Genomic DNA, 14,531 nt, shown 5'->3' on the forward strand with positions numbered 1-14,531 from the left:
AATCCAGTGATGAAATGGGAGAGAAACTTTAGATTTCTTCAAACAAGCATGTAGACCCCCGATGGCAAGGGAGATAGTGGACAGCAGTACTATACAAAAAAAGCATAAGAGGGCACCCTTTGCCTGCTTAACAGAAGATTTTACCTAATGCAATTCTTCAAAAGCCCAATAAAGTATTACATACATCTTAAAATAACTTGTTTAGTTCAATGCCACCATTCCTTTCTTTCCCCTTCCACCTACCATCAAACATATATATTTTCCAACAAATAAAGTGATTTTGTAAGTGAAACAGTTCCTTATTGAGAATATACATTTGATGTGCTTAATTATCTTAATACCTATCCACATTCCAGATTACTGATAAGATTAGTGAGAACTTTTTGTAAAATATTCTTATTAAGACATTAGAACCAGCCCTCATCACAATTTCATGGCGAGGAAGAAGAATCCAGTCACTAACATCAATGCCATCAGAGATGGAATTCTGAATCAGGGAGACAAGGAAATAAACTCTTCAATTAAGAAACAGCAATTGCTACCTAGTTACATCCGCTGTAAAAGTAAACATTACTTCTGTAACAATAGTACCAAAATGAGACCGATAATGGGGGTACAGCAATTTTGCTGTGTCCCCATAAAATATTTTTAAAACATGAGTTCACTTGAAAGCAGAAAGACAGGCATTCACAGTTGCATGCAGAAAGTACACAAATTGCTGAGGCTGTATACAAAATGATTTAACAAATAAAGTGTGGCAACGAACTTTTCCTCTCACCTATTTTCCCCCCCTCATTCCACTTCTTTACCTTTCCTCTGTGGGCTCTTTCCAGTCTCTCTCTCTCTCTCTCTCTCTCTCTCTCTCTCTCTCTCTCTCTCTCTCTCTCATATATATAAGTTAAAGAAGTGGAATGAGGGAGAAAATAGGTGAGAGGAGAAGCTTTGTTGCCACGCTTTATTTCTTAAATCATTTTCTATACAGCCTCAGCAATTTGTGTACTTTCTGCATGCAACTGTGAATGCCTGTCTTTCTGCTTTCAAGTGAACTCATTTTTTAAAGATTTTTCATGGGGACACAGCAAAATTGCTGTACCCACATTACTGGTCACATTTTGCTTCTGCTGTTACGGAAGTAATGTTTACTTTCACGGCTGATATAACTAAATTAATTTTATCCCAAAATTTTAAAAATCTATTATACTGTTTTAATTATTGTAAACATGACAAAATATTAAACTACATTCATTACTGTCACAATGAATACATTTGTTTACAGATTAGTTGGTATAAATTTTACTTATGTTATGCACAATTTAGCTTGGCACTTTTCTGGGCAGTATGAAATGGCAGAAGTCACATAATTTCAGGCCGGCAAGGAATGTTACTGCCTTCTGGCAACCTTAGCTACTGAATAAAACAACATGCCACTGCACTGCAGTGGACACTGAATACAATGTTGTTCTGTGAGAAAGATGGGAGCTGTTTCCCCTACACCTCTCTTTCCTGGCACCCAATAGGCCAGCGGGCAGCAATTTAAAATGAAAATTAATATTGGAATATGCTATGTTCCGTGACCATTAAAGATGGCGAGATGGAAATCCTTTAAGTGCCCAAAGCTTAACAAATGCTGAAGTATTGCATATTCAACTTATTTACAAGAAATGAAGTAAAAAATAAGAACTGAACTTTAAATTCAAAACTCACATCATCCCACCAAACACACTGCTAATTAATGGTCTACAAAGATGGTCCCAATCAAACCATAATGCAATTGATCTTAATATAGTGAAAAACAAGTAGAGAAAACAAACAAAACAGTGCTATATAAATATTTCTTTTTATTAACAAAATCAAACAATGGAAAATCTAGAATGGAATGTAACAATATAATGAAAAGGATAGTTGCTACTCGCCATATGGTGGAAATGCTGAAATGTAGAAAGGCACAACAAAAAGACTGGCGGAAAGGTATGTTTCAGCCAACAATTTCCTTGTCAAAAGCACGCCCTACCCTGCTATCCCTACCCCTCTCCTCTCAAGCCTCCTCCTTACCCCACCCAGTTGCCTCTCCCACAAAGCCCCACCGCTCGCAGTCTGGGTCTAACTGCCAGAGACTGTGGTCATGTGGGCATGAGTTGCATTCGTGTGACTGTGTGTATAAGTGTGTATAAGCTGTCTACTTTCGACAAAGGCCTTGTTGCCTGAAAGCTAAATTTCTGACAGTTTTTTTGTTGTGCCTTTCTGAGACTCTGCATCTCCGCTATAGTGTGAGTAGTAACTATCCTTTACATTATATTGCCTTTTTATTAACAGTCACACATTTGTGTTGTGTGTGCAATGCTTTAACATGCTCATTTAAGTCAACCCATTTAACAATGACATGATTAAGTTACACCAGAAAAATCTATTTCACTACCAGATAGGCTTTTTTTTTTATCTTACAGTGAACCAGTCACAACTGAGATTACAAGAAAATATATCAAACGAGAGAGACAGAGAGAGAGAGAGAGAGAGAGAGAGAGAGAGAGAGAGAGAGAGAGAGAGAGACTTAACAAGTACCAGAAATTAAAAGTTTCAGCACAATTATTTGAAAGAGAGAGGAAGACAATGTTACTGAACAACAAAGGTGACAATATAAATTCACAAACAACACAGTTTATTTCACAGCTTTTTGCTCGCAACACAGCTGCAATTTTCCACTTGGAATGCACAAACTGACAGGAGAAACTTATTAAAGCTCATCTTGTTCAAGAGCTTAACAATTAACAGCAAAATACATCATCTAATATCATAAATTTTTAAGTGTAAGTTATAGTATCTCCAGGTGGAATACAGACGATTCAATCACAGTTCACAGATAGCACAGTATTTGTGCAATATCTATGTTGAATGCTACAGCTATCAATTTAGTCAACAAGAGGCACTATTTTCATCAGCCTTCTTCATTCTCTCATTATAAAAATTTCACTGAGTATCTCTACTAATATTATCAGAACAAAACATTCTGTTTATACAAACAGGTAATCAGTGATTTTAAATGCAAGTGTAGGCATTAAATTATGGGATCATTTTTAAAGAATAAAATATACCTACACAACAATAATACTGTCAACAAATAAAATTTGTATCAGTTGCAAGGCTCTTCAACTGCCTTCCAACTGGAACATAACCAACAGTACAACCATTAACGAAACAACCACATGGTACCTACACAATTCTTATATTGTCTGAATCACATAGAAGCATAGTCCAATTGTACATACAACTGCCTGACACCAACAGATGCAAATATCATGTGTGTGTGGCTCACAATATATTTTGGATCTGCTGCCTTAGAAACTTCCAGTTTCAAAGCACCTACATAAACATCACTGCACAACGTCCAAAAATGTGGTTCTTGCACACTGTAAACTCCAGCCAATTGACTGACTTTCTGATAACACTGAGGAAGTACATGATCCAAAGCTACTGGCTGTCTCTGCATTAATATTAACACATTATCCTTTATCAGTGCCAAAACACTTAATGCAATTAGAATGGCTATGAACATCGAACATATAGGATCAGCTATCATCCATCCAAACATCTGCATCAGGATGGCCGATATAATTACTCCAACACTCCCTAAAGTATCAGCTAAAATATGCAAAAATACTCCTTTCATTATTTGAGAATTGCTGCCACTCAACTCAGGGTCATGACTATGTGAATGACTTCCATGAGAATGAGAATGTGTATGGCCATGATTGCCATGGGAATGTCCATGGCCACTACTGCCTCCATGAGAATGCCCATGACCATGTTGGAATGCATAAATCCCAACAAGATTGACAACAAGTCCCAGAACAGATACTACAAATAGCCTTTCATGCTTCACTTCTGGCGGTTCAATTGCTCTCTCAACAGCTTCTGACATAATAAAGAATGCAATGAAGAGCAAAAACAAGCCATTCACAAAGCCAGCCAAAACTTCTGCTCTTACATAACCATAGGAAAATTTATCATTTGCTCGCCACCTCGTAATTACTGAAGCAGCAAGACCTGCTAGAAGGCCTGTGCAGTCAAAAAACATGTGAAACGAATCCGATATGAGACCTAAACTGTTGGTCCATATTCCGTAAGCTAATTCCACGAATGCAAATGAAAGATTTAGCAACAAAAAGAGAAAAAGATTTCTTGAGTTACGGTCTGAAAATATCAGCCTTGCCCATCCGCTGACCTTCTCTTTCAGTCGGGATCCCAGAGATCTGGAAGCATCCTTGTGTGTTACAGGTAACATGTTGTACTTGTACGTTAAGTTTCCAAACGTGGTTCTTCATTCCTGGAATGACAAAAATATTTAACTTAACTTTGTTGGAAGAAGCATGTTCACCATAGTTAATCGTCTACAAAAGAAATAATCGACCTTATGTCTAGACTACAGGCTCTTTGACAAACAGTATTAGAAAAGGAAGTAGGCAATGAGAGAAGCAAAGGCCAGCTTAACAAACAGAGCCATAACAAATTCAAAACAGGAAAGTAAAACAGCATGTGACATAATTAACACTGAAAATTGTAGTAAAAAGAGTGCAAATAACAGAAATATTAAGACAATGAAAACTGCAGACACTACCCTACAGATGGAATAAAAATTGCTACTATAATGAACAAAAATTCCACAGATGCTGTAAAATTTTAACTTGAAAGGGACAAGAAACCAGTACATCCTAGAACACATGAGCAACGATCTCACTCAATGTTTCTGGAACCAGTGATAAAATAGAAACTCAGAAAATAGTCTCAAAGAACCCCATGAGTGCAAGATCACAAATTCAATTTTTAGTAAGGCTCATTTGGAAGTGCTGTGTTAACAACTATGACATGAAAAATATCAACTGCTAATGACTCACCATGTGCATGAGCAGGGCAAAAAAGTGAGTGTCTGACAGGTGTAGAGATCAATCTTCACTTCACAAAACAGACATCGTTGACATACGTTCAAAACAAACCATTAACTCGCACCATGAACACCAAATAAATAGCACACCACAGCGATCACAAAAGTTCACAGCATCAATATTGAAGCAGAATGCCTTGGGAGTTACAAATGCCCAGTTAGGCACCCATTCTTAATGAATGCATATACTCTTAGAATAATTTTGGTGATGGCATACAACTGAATGCGAGACACACTGTTATCAGGCTTGTTGTGAAACTGACTACCTAGCAAGGCGTAGCTGCAGATAGTGTGATATGCTTCATAGGAATGGAAAACAACAACAAAGACTGAATTTGAACAGTAGCTCCAGGTGGTATGACTTGCAACGTCACACACTTTTCAGGAGAGACAGTTTGCTCTAAAGGAGTGAGTTTTATAGGCACACCAGGACTCAAGCCAAAGCATGTTATTTTGACCAGCTATTGGCCAAAAGCAGTGCTCACTCCACGGTTGTGGTTCTCTTATGCCTGCTTTCCCACTCTTGCTTGCTACGACATAAATATTCCCTACTGTCCTTACAAGATCATGCACATGAGAAAAATCATAGGGGGGGGAGGGGGGGGGGGGGCAGAGCACCTCCAACTTCTCACAGCATAATAACTAACTTCCTACCCAGTTTATCATCCAGATTAACAGTCAGCGCAATTGTATATGAATGTGTCAAAGCATTAATGTTCGTTTATCTTGATACAACTCTCTTGGTGCCTTTGATTTTCAGAGTTCCTTCCATATGCGTTTCCTCTTCAAGTCCCAACTGGTTGAAGTTGAAAAATTCCTTACTCAACAGTGGGCTAAGTTTTTTTATCTCATCCGCAAATTTTCAGTTAGATTCCACAGTTTGCTGTAAATCGTCAACCTGACCCTCGTTGGAAATTTCTTTATCGTCTGTCCTCCAATTCTATACCACTGTTTGAAGTTATGCAACCATCTGCTGCTTTTTGAAATCACCATAGCCTATTTCATGCGCATTATGTAGGAGGGCACTATCATGCACATTCTAAATTGTATCGAGCATCCTTGAAATGTGCAAACATCAGTTCTTGTAACAGGTGCACCTTGACCTTCGTTGAATGTCCGTAGTCTTTCTTACGCGCTACAGTCATAATGCTGTGAACTTATTCTAAATCTGTTCATAATAGTTTTTGCACTATGCTGCGTATGATCTTTCATGTACACAATTATGTTTAGTACTCACTCCCTGGACAAGAATTGTCCTTCATTACACTTCAATGGAGACAGGATTTGTGGCTCCCTGTCCAACAAGGATGACAAACTACATGGCTCAACACCTGTTTAAATATCTCTTTCACTTGTTAAGCATGTATCGTCATCACTGTACTCCTCATGTACGTTGTCCGCATAGTTGAGCATATATGACACCACATATTCCACTGACTCATCTTGCAGAAACACATATATTTCATCTGCTTTGTTTTTGGCAACAGTTTGATGGTGGCCGTTCATTCTGGTTGACAGCCGATTGGTTATCATACCAATGTAAAATGCTGTGCAGCGGTTGCAGGTGGCCTGGCCTCTGATGAGGTAGGATAAGCCTGTGATGGGAGTGGAGTAGGTGGTGCTGGGTGAGTGGATAGGGCAGGTCTTGCATCTCGGTCTCCCACAAGGGTACGATCCCTGTGACAGGGGATTGGGTGTGGGTGTTCCATAGGGATGGATTAGGATGTTGTGGGATGGGCAGTGGAACACCACTTTGGGAGGGGATGGAAGTATCTTTGGTCGGGTATCCCTCATTTCAGGGCATGATGATAGATAATCAAAGCCCTAACGAAAAACATGGTTTGGTCATTCCAGTCCCAGGGGCTACTGGGTGACAAGGGAGGGGCTTCTTTGTGGCTGGTTCTTGGGATGGGTGTGAGGATCACGTGTAGCATGGGAGATCTGTGTGTGTATTAGGTCAGGGGGGGTATTGCTTGTCTGTGAAGGTCTTTGTGAGGCCTTCAGCATAATCGGCGTGAGAGTTCTCATCGCTGCAGATGCATTTGCCATGGGTGGCCAGGCTGTATGGGAGGGATTCTTTGGTGTGGAACGGGTGACAGCTGCAAAGTGCAGGTACTGTTGTTGGCTGATGGGTCTGATGTGGACTGAGGTGTGAATGGAGCCATCTGAGAGGAAGAGATTGACATCTAGGTAGGTGGCAAGATGGGTGGAGGAGGACCAGGGGAAGTGGTTAGGAAGGAAGGTGTTGAGATTGTGGAGAAATGAAGATAAGGTGTCCTGGGTTTGGGTCCAGATTATAAAGCTGTCATAAATAAACCTGAACCAGACTATGGGTTTGGGATTTTGGGAAGCTAGGAACGTTTCCTCTAGGTAGCCCATGAAGAGGTTGGCATAGGAGGATGCCATGTGGGTGGCCATGGCTGTGCCACGAATTTGTTTGTGTACCTTCCCTTCAAAGGTGAAGTAGTTACTGGTTGGGATGTAGTTGGTTAGGTGAATGAGGAATGAAGTGGTGAGTTTGGAATCTGCATGGCATAGGGAGGGGTAGTGTTCAATCACAGCAAAGCCATGGGCATGAGGGATGTTGGTGTATAAGGAGGTTGTGTCTACAGTGATGAGTAGCAACCTGGGAGGTAAGGGTGTGGGAATGGTGGAGAGCTGGTGCAAGAAGTGGTTAGTATCTCTAGGGTGGGAGGCTAGGTTTTGGACAATTGGTTGCAGGTGTTTGTCAACAAGGGCTGTGATTCTTCCAGTGGGGGCACGGTAACCAGCCACAATGGGGCACCCAGGATTGTTAGGTTTGTGGATTTTGGGGAGCATGTAGAAGGTGAGTGTGCGGAAGCACTTTTTTGATACAGAAAGCTGCTCATTCCTATTTGCATTAAAATAAAAATAAGCAAAGCAATTTGAGTGGAATTCTGCCTTATGTAAGACACCTTTGTAGTTTTGCTTTCACCCAGATATGTTTTAGCACTTTTTGTGCTATCTTCAGTGGGTTTGTTTATTTTCCTTCTGCAAAAGCATGGAAACAGGAACTGCACATTCACAAGATGAAGTAAAGTAATTCCAAACCTTTAATGCCTGGTTTCTTAGAGATGCTTATGCACAGAAGATCAATTAAATTCCTACAGGAAGATAACATTCTGATTCCAGCACAAAAGACTACAAAAACAGAAAAGGGAAATCTGCAGGAACAGCTGTCACTAACCCGACAGAATATTACAGATTCATTAGACCAAGGAACAAATGTAGGCTATCTGCTGTATTTCTGGATTTGACTAAAGCTTCTGACACAGTCATCCACACAGCTATACTTGAAATCTGGAGAGCTATGGCATATGTGGATATGCAGCACAACAGATAAAATCTGTATACTGGCAACAAAAACCAGTAACAATAAGTTCTTAATGCAAATCTGAAATTTAAATATAGTATGTCTCAGGAGATCTTTGGCAAGTCTACTGTTGCTCAGCCTCTTTATTTACAACCTACATTCATACTCTGCAAATGTTTACCATTCCGTTTACATATGAAGTGTGGGGAGAGTTATCGCTTAAATCGGCAATTCTCAACCTGTGCGGTGCACCACCATGTGGAAGGGGGTTTGAGCTTATCAAAAAGAAAAAAATTGATAAATTTACCAAAAAGAAAAGAAAAATAAATTCCAACATAATAAAAAATTAAAATTCACATTTACACTAACATAATATGCTTATAAATGGGACTGTATCAGCACTGCACAATGTACTTAACTAGTAACTTTTCAGTACCAAATTAAAAACCGGTTTCGCAATTATCAGTGACTCCTTAGGGTCTGGAGTCTTTTGAAGGAAGGTTGAAATGAATTCTTTTTCGGCATTTAGTTGTGATTTATATTTTGTCTTCAGAGCAATCAATGCAGAAAATCCAGTTTTGCAAAGGAAGGATGTTCAAAATGGTATACTATATGAAATGCTCTTGTTTTCAGTGGGGAAACTGATCAATCCACCCTTTTCAAAATTCAAAGATGAATATTTCTACTGAAACTTGGGTCACACATATGGACAGATTGACAAATCATGGCTTAAGCTTCTGTGCGTGCTGTAATTAGACTCATCTCGTTCTCACACCCCCTGTCGGAGCAATATGTAAGGTATGTAAGGGGCTTTGTTATATTCCTAGATGAAACACTTAAAGCTGGTTCTTGAAACAATATCAAAATCAGTGAGAAGGAAATAAAATCACTGTACGCTGATGACATGACACTATTAATCATATGGAAAAAAATCTGGAAATTCTTAAAAGTAGCCCATTTACTCTAAAAAATAACATGGAGCAGTGGCTCAGAGAACTGCAATTATAAGTATAAAAAAGGCGATATTCATCATTTACACTAATAAAGAAAAATGTATAAAGGATGGACCAAATACGTAATCACTCAGAAGAAAAACAAAAAATCTGTCAAGCAAATGATGTGTAGCTATCAGGGAGACATTAACCAGCATCATTAACTTTCTTGTAACACTGTTTGTTACAAAGATATGAAGTGTAGTAAGTAGTGTTTAAATAGCACCCTATATTTTAACTAGTCTCTCCTCAAGAATTGATCAGAAACATATCACAGTACACCATTTTCATAAACATGACACTATTAAAACAAGTACCACAAAACTGACTAACTCTTCAGTAGGCCCTACTAAGCACACAGTGCAGTTACCATAACTCTAAGTTGGCAGCAGGGAATGGAACAACAAGGAAAATGCATACACCAATAGTTCAGTCAATTATTTTCAGTTTGCGAGCATAACGTATACCAACAACGAGAAGGTAGAAATGCTACTTATCACTGGAGAATATTTGTTAGCAGAATAGTAACTGTAATATAGTTTTCTTGATTACAAAATGTGTACATGTAGTACAGCACTGCAGTACTCTTAAGTAATAAGGTTGTAACATCATAACAAACACAGTTATAAGAATGGAAACCATGCCAGTTAATGTCCCCTTCATAGCTAAACATTTGCTTTACACTTTTTTCCTAGAGAAAAAAGTTATTTGAGATGGTCAAGATAAATTGCACACTCCATATCTATAGATGAAACAAAACTGGAAGAAGTTACCTGTGTAAATTTTTTGAGCACTTTGTTAGACAATGAACTCCAATGGAGACAACATGTAGACAGTGTCTGCTGTAAATTAAGCACCATATTATTTATTATGAAACCACTTGCACATTATGCCAACAACAAGCTTATATGTACAGTGTAGGTCTACCATGCTCATTTTGAATCATACTACAGTATGGAGCTACTGTGAGGAAGAAAGATGCAACAGTATGAATGCAAAATGAAGAGTATTGGAAACAAGAGACCAAAAAGAACCACTATGAATAAAAAAAGTGACTCATGCAGAAGTGCATTCCAAAATCTAAAATTGCCATCAATACACATATAGAGTAAAAGCTTCACTACCAAAAGAGCATAGGCTTAGATCACAAAAACAATGGAGATGTCCGCATAACACAAGAAATAAAGGCCAGCTGAGAAATACAAGAAACAGATGCTGAAAAATGCCATTCACCCTCAGGTACGTAACTGGCAAAGCGTCTAAGAACCTGTGGAGCAATATGACATGTTTCTGAAATAATGATAAAATGTAGAAGACCAGCTATGTAAATGGTGGGGAATACTTTTTATCATTATGTATGGATTGTAATTATTGTCACATAGCCTACCTAAATATAAAACTACAGCTGAATGTAAATTCTTGTAAGTATCCTATAATGTGTTTTACATTTCTGTACTGTTGTCACGTGATTTAAAGAATAGGTTTTAATACCTTTAAAACCTAAATATAAATAAGCAGGCAAGTGTGTGTACAAAATCACTATCATGTTTGCCAAATTTTTGTTTGAAATTTTAAAGTATAGGTTGAACATTTTAAGGCAATCGATTAAGCTGACTTTTACCCATACTGTAGTCAAATGGGGCCAAATACAAAATTAGTCAATCAACTGATACTCTAAATAAACGTTACAAAACATTCGACAACTGGAAAAAATAGTAGGCCTACTTAAAGTAGTAAAGGAGTTTTGCTATTTAGGAAGTAAAATAACTGATGATGGTCAAAGTAGAGAGGATATAAAATGTAGACTGGCAATGGCAAGGAAAGCGTTTCTGAAGAAGAGAAATTTGTTAACATCGAGTATAGATTTAAGGTCCGGAAGTCGTTTCTGAAAGTATTTGTATGGAGTGTAGCCATGTATGGAAGTGAAACATGGACGATAACCAGTTTGGACAAGAAGAGAATAGAAGCTTTCGAAATGTGGTGCTGCAGAAGAATGCTGAAGATAAGGTGGGTAGATCACGTAACTAATGAGGAGGTATTGAATAGGATTGGGGAGAAGAGAAGTTTGTGGCACAACTTGACTAGAAGAAGGGATCGGTTGGTAGGACATGTTTTGAGGCATCAAGGGATCACAAATTTAGCATTGGAGGGCAGTGTGGAGGGTAAAAATCGTAGCGGGAGACCAAGAGATGAATACACTAAGCAGATTCAGAAGGATGTAGGTTGCAGTAGATACTGGGAGATGAAGAAACTTGCACAGGATAGAGTAGCATGGAGAGCTGCATCAAACCAGTCTCAGGACTGAAGACCACAACAACAACAACAACAACAATTTTAAAAACCGCTGGATTATATGGAAAGAGTTCATTAAAATCGCCATAATCTGAATATGAGTTCGGCACTGGAGGTTTTTCATTCAAATACTTTACCCCACCCACGATCTACAAGTTCATTAGTTGGATAGTTTTACAACGAAACAGGTTGGAATACACATATTTCACAGGCAGCACAAGAAAAACCCGACGTCTCCTTATACAAAACACATAATAATAAATAATAATAATAATATTCTCATTTATTTAGGGCTGTTGGATAAGTCCCTACTGCACAAACAGACTGACTCCACACACACCGGTAATCCGTGTTAAATTTTTTTTCATGTGCATAGTCATTGTCACAGAGTTATTTGTTCTGGATTTATGAAGATTAATAATGTGTCGCAACCGCAATCCACACTACCGCTGCTATTATGCGCTGACATAGAACCGTTCTAGGAACCAACTGCTGACATGGCACATAAACAACTTTCGTTACAATTAATCTGCCCTCTGTTCCACGTGTTCGATGTCACCGAGACTGATGGGCCTTGGCATGCAAAACGCCGGCAAGCAATACACTCCTTGCACAGCGCATTTTACCACAACGCAGGATTATTCTTCACAGCCTGTCACATAACCAAAAAGCCGCTATTTCCTTAACTAAATCACATGCTGTTAGAGTCCACGGTTCTTTTCTTTAGACAAAAAAGAAAACATACCACTTCAAGAAGCAGGACACGAATTTTGGCTTCTGTTTTCATTTACACGGCCCATTTCGCTGGTTTTTCATAGTCTCTAACGGTGAACATTACTTCCCCGTTTCCTCAGTAAACGTCAGATGCCAAAATCCCTCCCCACCTGGGCCATGTTAAAACGATGACTGCCTCAAACGATACCAACATTAGAAAATTTGTAACCAGATTTTAATTAACTTTTGATCGAAACTCCCGCGGGGTTGTAACATTTTCGTTGAATTTCACCTTAATAGATATTTTCGCCCTCACAGAAAACGCTTTCTTTGTCATAATTGATTTGGTTCTCATAAAGTTGACTCGTTTTTACCACACGTTTTTTATTTTATTTTCTGCATTTATTATACAACATAACACTACGTGATCAAAAATATCAGGACACCCCCAAAAACGTACGTTTCTCATACTAGGTGCAGCGCCACCTACTGCCGGATACTCCATATCAGCTACCTCAGTAGTAATTAAGACATCGTCAGACAGCAGAATAGGGCGCTCCGCAGATCTCACAGACTTCGAACGTGGTCAAGTGATTGGGTGTCACTTGTGTCATACGTCTGTACGCGAGATTTCCACTCTCTTAAACATCCTTAGGTCCACTGTTTCCGATGTGATAGTGAAGTAGAAACGTGAAGTGACACATACAGCACAAAAGCGTACGGGCCGACCTCGTCTGTTGACTGACAAGAGACTGCCGACATTTGAAGATGGTCGTAATGTGTAATACGCAGACATCTATCCAGACCATCACACAGTAATTCCAAACTGCCTCAGAATCCACTGCAAGTACTATGACAGTTAGGTGGGAGGTGAGAAAATTGGATTTCATGGTCGAGCGGCTGCTCATGAGCCAAACATCACGCTGGTAAATGTCAGACGACGCCTCGCTTGGTGTAAGGAGTGTGAACTTTGGACAATTGAACAGTGGAAAAATGTTGTGTGGAGTGACGACTCATGGTAAACAATGTGGCGATCCGATGGCTTGATATGGGTATGGCAAATGCCCAGCGAACGTCATCTGCCAGTGTGTGCAGTGCCAACAGTAAAATTCGGAGGCGGTGGTGTTATGCTGTGGTCGTGTTTTTCACGGAGGAGGCTTGCACCCTTTTTGTTTTGCATAGCATCATCACAGCACAGGCCTACACTGATATTTTAAGCACCTTCTTGCTTCCCAATGTTGAAGAGCAATTCAGGGATGGCGACTGCATCTTTCACACGATCGATCACCTGTTCATAATGCACGGACTGTGGCGGAGTGGTTACACGACAATAACATCACTGTACTGGACTAGCCTGCACAGAGTCCTGACCTGATTGCTATAGAACACCTTCGGAATGTTTTGGGACGCCGACTTCGTGCCAGGCCTCACCGACCAACATTGATACCTCTCATCAGTGCAGCACTCAGTGAAGATTGGGCTACCATTCCCCAAGAAACCTTCCAGCACCTGACTGAACATATGACTGCAAGATTGGAAGCTGCCATCAAGGATAAGGCTGGCCCAACACCATATTGAATTCCAGCATTACCGATGGACAGCGCCACGAACTTGTAAGTCATTTTCAGCCAGGTGTCCGGATACTTTTGATCATATGGTGTATATATCTTCCGCACGATTTTTTCTTTTTTTCAACTCTGTATCAGGGTCGGTCAATACCGTGTGTGTGTGTGTGTGTGTGTGTGTGTGTGTGTGTGTGTGTGTGTGTGGGGTTGTCTATTACACATGTTCACAACGTCAAGCCAGGCTAGTCACGTGATTTCGGCATGATACTGCTTGTCTAAAATTTTGCAGTAACAGCAAAACTTGAATATTGCACATATTCCTCGTGTTTTATATACTTTTATGTACATGTTAGCTTTAGTAACAGTAGTACAATATTGTCGTTGCTGTGGGTGTGAAGAGGACTGAGTGAGTGGAGGACCTGTTGCTTTTCGTAGGTGTGTACAAGAAAGGTATAATAGTAAATGTCATATTGATATAAGGCATTTCATATGTTGAAAAATATAGAGACACCGTATTATAAAGTCTTGTATTGTACAGATAATTTCTGTGATCTTATGGCCATGTGTTTATGAGGCAAGTGCTACATAAATATGTAAATGTGTCTGTGTAAACTGCCAGTCAGTGTATACATTTTTTGTGCTATGTTCAGATGCAGATAAAATTTATCGTGACGGTCTGATTAATTTCCTCCAATTTA

The 14,531-nt window shown here is 39.4% G+C and overlaps 1 protein-coding gene across 4 annotated transcripts; it reads right to left on the minus strand.

Annotated features, from left to right (window-relative positions):
• Positions 1 to 1,007: 1,007 nt before the first annotated feature.
• LOC124612706 (zinc transporter 7) lies at positions 1,008 to 12,449 on the minus strand. Of its 4 annotated transcripts, none has more exons than XM_047141055.1 (3): positions 11,895 to 12,100; positions 10,036 to 10,101; positions 1,008 to 4,321 (listed from the first exon to the last, which is right to left on the minus strand). In XM_047141055.1, the coding sequence occupies exon 3, from the start codon at positions 4,277 to 4,279 to the stop codon at positions 3,233 to 3,235; it is 1,047 nt and encodes a 348-aa protein (XP_046997011.1). In that variant the 5' UTR covers positions 4,280 to 4,321; positions 10,036 to 10,101; positions 11,895 to 12,100; the 3' UTR covers positions 1,008 to 3,232. The 4 variants fall into 4 exon arrangements, with proteins under 4 accessions (XP_046997011.1, XP_046997013.1, XP_046997010.1 ...); XM_047141057.1 differs by having other exon boundaries at positions 10,036 to 10,104; positions 12,002 to 12,047; XM_047141054.1 differs by lacking the exon at positions 11,895 to 12,100 and adding an exon at positions 12,300 to 12,449 and having other exon boundaries at positions 1,009 to 4,321; positions 10,036 to 10,104.
• Between the last annotated feature and the right edge of the window lie 2,082 nt (positions 12,450 to 14,531).

The sequence above is a fragment of the Schistocerca americana genome, chromosome 4 (genome assembly GCF_021461395.2).
Source record: "Schistocerca americana isolate TAMUIC-IGC-003095 chromosome 4, iqSchAmer2.1, whole genome shotgun sequence".
In the NCBI taxonomy this organism is placed as follows: domain Eukaryota; kingdom Metazoa; phylum Arthropoda; class Insecta; order Orthoptera; family Acrididae; genus Schistocerca; species Schistocerca americana.